This window comes from Rissa tridactyla, chromosome 3, assembly GCF_028500815.1.
Source record: "Rissa tridactyla isolate bRisTri1 chromosome 3, bRisTri1.patW.cur.20221130, whole genome shotgun sequence".
Lineage (NCBI taxonomy): Eukaryota > Metazoa > Chordata > Aves > Charadriiformes > Laridae > Rissa > Rissa tridactyla.
The window spans coordinates 87,223,007-87,231,234 of NC_071468.1; the positions used below are offsets into that span (position 1 = coordinate 87,223,007).

The following is an 8,228-nucleotide window of genomic DNA, read 5'->3' on the forward strand; positions in this document are numbered from 1 at the left end:
ATATGTAAATGCAAGTGAGCCACTGCATGAGGCTTTTAATATATGATACAGGAGAACAAACATGTAATGAAATGGTGGGAAGAATGAGGGGTGAACTCCCTAGAATTAAAGCATATATGTACATAATTTTTATAAACAGCAAGAATGTTTCACTCCTACTGAATACTTTAAAAACATTTATACCACACACAAACCAGTAAATAAGATTCAGATCTCACAAGAAGTCCATTAGAGGACCTGATCGTTTACAGTATTAGAGAGGCATTGCCTAACCGAGAGAAACAAACCCAGCCCGCACTCCAGACTCACTGAGGGAAAAGTGGAGAGCTGGCAGCCCCGAGAATTTCTCCTCTTTGATCCACAATGAAAAAGAATAATAAGGGTGTATGTACTCACCCTTGTCTAGTTTTCACTTTCTTCAGGGAAAAGAGTTATGCTGATTCAGGGCTCTGATCGTGGCCCAGAAGAATTTTGCTCCTATACTCCCCACACATCAAATCTCTACTTTTTAAAAAGTTCTCAAGATTTTCTCTCCCTTTTCTTAATTGAATAATTCTAGTAACAGACACTTCTTTGTTGCTTGTTCACCAAAGTATTTTAAGCATTTTGAATCCTGTCTCATTTTATACTTGTTTCTAAAGGAGTCAGTTCTGGCCTTCAGCTCTTTGTTTTCTTTCAAAACCTTATTGAACGAGTTGTGCTCCTCTGCGTTCACTTCAAGGACACCACGTTTTCTTTTGTTATGATAACTCTCGCTCTGAAATGTTTCAAACTTATAATCAAATGCAAAAATAAAACTCTCTCTTCCATTTATTCTTCTCAATAGCATCCTGACGGCTGCGCATTTCAGATAACCAATCGAAAGGACATGCTCGGGGTAACAATGCAGAAAATGATGCTGAATCCTCGCTTGTGTAGCTCAGGCAAGAAAAGCCGTTAGTGTGTTTTATTTGGGAATGTCCAGGATATGGCTCTGTATTTACAGCTTATGTTGCAACAGGGACTGACAGCTGCAGTAGGTCTGGCCCTCTCATCTGCACTGGGCCTACGTTAGCAATGCCCTTCTTAAAACTTTAAAGGTAAGCATGTGTGGAGCGAGTGTGGGTATTGTATAGAAAACCTGCTCCTGCTTCCACCCAAGTCAACAGGAAAACAAAACAGTCTAGGAGTCAGAGCTTTCCTTTCTTTACTCTTATTTAAATGTCAACCAGTGTTTTATGTGGTTGTTTATTAAATAATAATAATACAATAATGCCCAGAGGCTCCAATTAGGACTGGGAAGTCACTGCAGTGGGATTGTGCAAAGGCGGAGGAAGGGACGGCGGGCTGGGAATTGGACGGCTCCCCAGCAGCGGGGAGCTCGGGCTGGAAGCCGGCTCCTCTCGGCAGGCGGGAAGGGCTGCTCCCAGCGCTCCCTGCCACCGGCAGCAGCTAAGCCTTTTGTTTGCGTGGGAGTTTGATGTTACTCGGGGTTTGGGGTTTTTATTCGTTTGGGGGTTTTTTAATGTCAAGATACAGAATAACCAGGAAGACATACAAAGGTTTTCTTCAAAGCAGCTGAGCCCGCAAAGGGAAAAAAAGAGTGTATGTAGATGTATATGCTAATTCTTATTAATTAAAACCAGAGTGCTGTGCTGGAGCTGTGCACAGGCTTTATTAGCTAATATTAAAACAAAGGGCTGATTCGCCTTCCAGAGAAATTTCACCTTGGCAAAGCACTGTTTGCTGCAGCGGAGTTACTGCTCGCTTCGTTCCAATGTGAGCACAGGATCAGGCCAGGAGCCCTCAGGAAGGACTCGAAAGCCGATAACAAAACAAAAGGACAAACAGGAGGCACATGGGGAGGACAATCCTAAGGAGCGGGATAAGAACAAGCATGTTGCTCTTGGCAGAAAGCAATTGGCAAAAATTAATTGCACAGTCAGTCTCTCGCTCAGTTCTTTTTGTTTTGTTATGAAACAGGATTTGTTTTTATTATAGAGGAATGGGATATATTTCAGCAGAGGAATCCGAGCTGGATAGGCTTTGTGGCAGAAGTACGTTTTATGGGGAGATTTGAATGAAGACAGAGGGGATCTGGTTCACAAGATGGGTGCAATTGCTCCAGGCTTAAACAAAAAGGGCAGCATGAATGAAATCCCTCAGAAGCAAAGAGGAGAAGGGAAGGAAGGATGCAATTAGAGGAAAGCTGGGCTGGACCAGAACGTGTGAGAGCAAAGACACAAATCTCAAATTAAGGCAACAGCAGAACAATGCTGGGCCCAGAAGGTGAGGCCTGAAACCAAAGGGATGAACAACCCAAGAAGGGGCGCAATGGTGGAGAGATGCTACTGTTTGGTGAGGGAAAAATGGGGAGGAAGGTAGTGAAAACTTTATCTGCTGGCATGGGGAACAGAGAGACCCTGAGCTGAGTGGAAAGGAGAACCTAAAGACTCCCCAGGAGAAAATTCTAGAATACTGGTAATTTATGAGCAACTCAGGCTAAAGGTGACCTAAGCCTAGGGAAGAATTTCAGAAACAAGGTCTGAGGTGGGGAAACAGGTTGCTGGAAATACTTCACAGAAGAACAAGCACGGCCTAAACCCAGAGTTCATATTGGGCAGAAAAGGGAGCAAGTGAGCTTGGAGGACAACAGAGTTAGCTGGAGTGAGAGGTACTGCATGGGATTGGCAGAGGGGGGCAGAGATGGGGAAGTGGAGGCGTGGACCAATCAGAGGTGGAGAAGCAGGTTAAGCAGCAGGTGGGTATACATGGTACAGTGCACATACGTACCATCTGTGAAACCGGGGAGTGTCCTGGACGTCAGCTGCAGAGGGAGAGAGGAGGCTTTTGAGGACAAAATGTAGCTGGATACTATCTGAAAAAAAAGAGAAGGATAGAAAGGACAGGTAAGATAGCAACAGAGAAGTTGAATCCTTAGTAAATGATCTGGGGAAATAAGAGTTTTAATTCAAGTCCTCGGTTCTTCATTGTTCTTTGTAGAAAAGTGTGTTCAATAACATTGAAATTTTCAGCTGGCCTCCACTGATTCTACATACAAATTTCCAAAGAAGCAACAGGTCTGCAATGAAAAGTAAGTGCCCATTTCTTCAATGTGCACACCGAACTACAGGGCTACGTGTTGCGAATGAACACAATGGAAGGTGTCTCAAACCTCCTCCTACACCTGAGTAAATTAGTAGGAAATAGTTAATATGTCTCAGTCGCCACTGTGACCTATGCTGGTTTGTTCATTACCATACTGGCACAGAAGAAAAGCCTGATTTTCACTACACAGTTGTGAAAGCTTGCAGAGGATCCAGGCTCCAGTCCACCGCAACAGTTGAGACATTCACCACTGTGTTTGGCTTCAATGGCCCTTAATTCACATGTTCAGTACTACTCACATGATTAATATTTGCCCTGTAATTTTTTTCACCATTCCATTTCAATGAATTTTTGGTTGACTCGGTTCTACTCTCCAGTTAACATGTAATACCATACTGCTCTTTTACCCTTGTGATCACTTATGAAAAATTGCCCTACAAAGATGTCATAGAACTTTTGGAGAAAAAATCTTTGTATAAGAAGTGTAGTTTTCCTTTCTGCTAAGGCACTGTAGCAGTTTTTTAAGATCAAGCACAAAGCAGAATTTAGTTTGGTGTGGTGTTTCTCTAAAAATTCAGGCAGGCAACATTATATATGAAGTTTAAAAACACAAATTCTTTATAAGAGAAAAAGGAAGGAAGGTAAGAGATAGGCACAATGTAAATGTTTTTGTATTTAAACATTTGACAGTGGAGGGTAAGTTTGTGCAGGACATGGGGATGTAAGATCTTTTTTCTTTAGGTAGCAGGAACATTTCCAGTACCTCACGACACTACCCTCCCTATACCCCATTACTATTTTTTGGTGAACCTACTCAAGGTTGCGATTGATAACGGATGTAAAAGTGCACTGATCCACACTTCAGTAGTGTTGATGCTCTCCTGAAATTGTCGAGGTAATTGCAGTAGTCAGCGCTGCGAAATTTTACTCACTGCTTCCTAATTATTCTATATCCAGGTCCATTAGCACAATTCATGCGTATACACCAGTGAGTTTAGCAATTTTCCTTTTATAGCCTTGATGTATTGCCCTGAATATAGGTGAACTGACTCAAATGGGTTATTACTGCTTCACCTCTTTGCAAGTAGAAAGTTTAGTTTCACTGTGACTTCGTTGTTGCCACCTTATATTACAAAACGACTGCAAGGACTTCCTGTGTCATTCATGACAGTCTTGTGCCACTGAAAGCAACCATACCATACAATCCCTTTTCTTAAAATGTTAGACCTTAACTAAAGACCACCTAATCCTCATCTAAAGATTTGGGGTTGATTTTGTTTATTTTCACCCATACTGCTGCTACTGGAAGAATGCTCTGGAAACTCATTCCCCTGGCAGTTATCAATCTTCCTCTTATTTCCAATTTGGGTGAGGTAACTGCCAGTTCCTGTATTAACACAGTCTACATCACTAAAATAGATCTTAAAAATCTCCTGAACTTACCTCCTTCTTGCCCTTTTAGAGAAAAATCATGGACTTCAACAGTTATTTGTTTGGGCCAATAACCTTTAACTAACAATCATCCTTCAACTTCTTGCAGTAAGTAAATTTTCCATTTCTATTCTCCTAATCAGCCCCGTCACCTTCTTCTGGATAAGTTCGGGTTTTAATGAATCTTTCCTGAATATCCATGAGTGGAATTATATACGGTATTTCAGATTAAATAGGTGTTTTCAATGTCTCATATTGGCAAATACACTTCTGATGGAAATACCTCATACCTAAGAAACACGTCTGTCCTACTGAAGGTCACTCCACATTGCAGGTTCAGATCACAATTTTTGGTACAGTTTACCAGCACTAAATCAGCACCTAAAGAAGCACAGCTGACCTTCACTGACCTCTGGCTTTCATTCCTGTTCCTGTGTATCCTTTCCCTTTTGCCAGCACTACTTGTGTGACTGTATAGCAAAGCAGATTGAGAAATTTATTCCATTTTTCTTTTGGTTGTTTTTCCTGCCTTACAATTCCTGCACTAATCCTTATTTTTTCACCTTAACTAATCCTTTTTCACTCGGCACCACACAAACACTTCACTGAAGTCCTGACAGATACCTCCACTGCATTTTGTCTACAAAATCTACAGCTACAGTGTGTGCCTGACACATCAGTAAGAAACCCTCGGTTCAAGTAGATGACCAAATTCAAGTAGAATGACACTGCTTAAGGTGACTTTTACTCACTCGGGGTGAGATGGAACAAGTCCTAGAAAACAGCTCAGCTAACTGGTGGTGACTGGGTTTGCGAGCACTACTGGTTGATGAGAAATAAGCCACTGTGTGAAGTGGGAGGAATATGGTTAGATGGCATAAAAGATAAGGGCTGTGAGGTGGACCCTGCACCAAATGAATAGGACGTCTCAAGGAAAAGGAAAAGGAAGCAAAGTCAAGATGGTATATAAAGAGAATGAGAGGAAGACGGCAAAAAAAGAAAATGAAAAACAATGGGGGAGTGAAGCAATGGCAGAGGAAGGGGAAGAAAAGAGAATGCATAAAGACTAACATTTTGTCAACTACGACGTTTCCATCACAGTCCCAAAGCAATACCCTGAAAGAGTTACTTTCCCACCCCATTCAGAGCTGTACAAAGGTCAAAATGTTGTCCTGCATCCGGACTTGTCTTTTTAACAGGTGTCATGCTCGAAGTGCAGATCCAATAAAATCTAGCACAACACCAGTTATAAATAAACTCCCCCATTCCCAGTATTAATAAAATTTGTGGGTACTATTTAATTTTAAAATACGCGTATAATATATAATTTTAAAGGCACCCCATGTAGCACATAATGGGACGCTGCAAATTGGTTATATAATAAGTAAGTAGAAGAAAGAACAATATAAACAGTGGTTTGCAGCCCTGACCCTATGGTGTTTCCTGCCACAATGAAAGTAAAAACACATGTTCCCTGACAACCATCAAGCACTTTGTCACTGCTGTTGGACATTTTGCTGCCTCAGGGCTTGTCTACATGCAAAGCTACATTGGTTTAGCTGGGTTTAATTTGCTGCAAAGGGCTGCGTGAATTCTTATTTCGACTTAAATCAGACTTATTTCAGTTTAGCTCAACAAATTAAAGGTCAGATAAAGCCTGAGTAACTCTGTTGATTAGGACAATCATGGTTCTAATCAATTGCTTACAATTATAGCACTGCCTGCACTGGCAAACGCTTGCTTTCTAGTAGCTTATCTTGATGAAGTTTTGCCTGATTCCTCAGATTGGTTTAATTGACTTAAATTGTGCCTGAATGGTCCTTAGGATCTGGTGTCACATGAGTTACCGAATCTTTTCTGCTCTTGAATGCAGAATATATGCAAAACATTAAGTTCAGTGGGAAAGTGCTGGTTATTCTAATTTTTTTTTCCTAATATTGCACCCAAACATGGGCACTTATCAGCACACAGATGAGGGCAGAAGTGGCTGTCTCGGTCCTGTATGGCCACAAAGCATTCCAAACTAAATAAGTGACTCACACATATGCTGAAAAACATGCAAGATTTCCTTAATTCAAAGCCTGCAAGAATACTTTGCCTCAATCTTCCTAGGTGAAGTGCTTGGTAAGAACACTTAAGACTGTTGCACTAACACAGGGAAACTTATCTGCTTAGGGAAATGTAATGGAAATGAAGAATTAAATGAATGGAAAACCAGCCATCGTTATTCCAAAGAAGAGTATCCACAGAAGGAGTTATACCGGTACAGTAATAGTAGGACAATTATAACACTGTAATAGCATCAGTACATTTCCTGAGCCTTGTTATGGAGAACCAGAACTCGTCTTGGCTTTAGGAGAGCTTGTCAGCATCCTCCTTATCAAGGAAATACTCCAAGTACTTCCTCTACAGAGAAAAAGGTAACAGCAGAGGAATAATTTTGCTATCTTCTGTAATTAGTTTTAGGCCAAGGCAAGCCAGGTAAACCTAAGGAGAATTTCACCTAATTGTTCCAACATCATCACGAACTATCTGTTACAGAAAGCAAATTATTAATTACTATTTCCACTTTTGTTGGGCAGAAAAGCTCTGCCAGGTCACCTCATTGCTCGAAACGTCAGTTACAGTAAGAACTGCACAACCACGTTGCCAGCACAGACATCTGATTTGTGTTTAGACTGACTGGGTGCTGTCATGGCTTAATTAACAATATATGCCACACATGGAGCACATAAAGCAAAAACTTGCTTACAAATGGCAGTAAGGTTTGTTTTGGTATTTTTTTAATGTCATTAGAGAAAGGCTAGCTTATATTTCATAAGACAATAAAAAGCCCACCAAAGCGTTAAGATTTTATGATAAAATTTCTCCTTCCAAAAGCAACCTGTCTTTATGCTTATAGTTAAACTAACAGGACTAGATATAGAAAAGCTGGAAATTACCTATATTTGGGGCCTATCAACCCCTGTTAGCTTTTCCACCAGGGTGAACTACAACACAGTTTATTTCAATCAGGAAGCCAAACAGGAAAGAACCCTGCTCTTCCCACAAGCAGCTATAGTTCTTTGAACCTCTCCCCTCACCGCCCTCCTTAAGCAAGAAAGCCCTTTACGCAACTGCGCGGAAATCAGTCGGTTACACCGAGACACAACTCTCGGCATCGCCGGGGCCTTTTCTGGCGTGTCCTTAACTGTCACCTCCACCCCACTTCGTACCTCTGGCTCCTGCACGCTCCCTGCTCTGCCTTCGCCACGGAGGCCACTAAACGCACTTTGCCCTCCCTTCGCATACAGTCAAGCGCCCTGCGGACACACGGCCGCGGCGGAGCCGCTCGGCGCCCGCAGAACCAGCAGGCCCCGGGCCGCAGCCGGCCAGGCCGCGGGGCCTAGCTCAGGCTTCTCCCCGCCTTTGTGTCCCCGGGACCTGACGGGAACCCCCTCAACCCTTCCCCAGGGCCGCGCCGCTCCCCGACGGCGCTGAGGGAAGCCGGGGCCCGGGCACTGAGTCCCGCTCCCCGAGGACCCGTCCCCCACCACAGCATCGTCCTTTAACCCACACCCCGCACCGCAGCCTCCGAGGGGGGATTTAAACCAGAACCCGGAAGCCGGGGCGGCCGGCGCGGGGGACGGCGGGATTCGTAGTCCCGGGGTGCTCTGCGGGCGCCCCGCCGCCCAGCCGCGGGGCCGGGGCGGTGAAACCACAATTCCCCT

At 43.2% G+C, this 8,228-nt stretch overlaps 1 protein-coding gene across 7 annotated transcripts in view; it reads right to left on the reverse strand.

The window, feature by feature from the left end:
* LOC128907378 (uncharacterized) overlaps positions 1–8,075 on the reverse strand; it is a 32,447-nt gene extending 24,372 nt beyond the window's left edge. For 4 of the 7 annotated variants that reach the window (XR_008465572.1, XR_008465571.1, XR_008465570.1 and 1 more), the window contains exons 1-2: positions 7,734–8,075; positions 2,773–2,857 (exon numbers count right to left, since the gene is read on the reverse strand). Coding sequence is in view for 3 of the 7 variants with exons in the window: in XM_054196173.1 (XP_054052148.1) it covers positions 2,773–2,857; positions 5,271–5,660 (475 nt within the window). In the remaining 4 variants the exon portion in view is untranslated. Of the gene's footprint in view, positions 1–2,772; positions 2,858–5,270 lie in introns of all 7 variants that reach the window. The other 3 variants (XM_054196173.1, XM_054196171.1, XM_054196172.1) reach the window with 1 other exon arrangement.
* Positions 8,076–8,228: the final 153 nt, after the last annotated feature.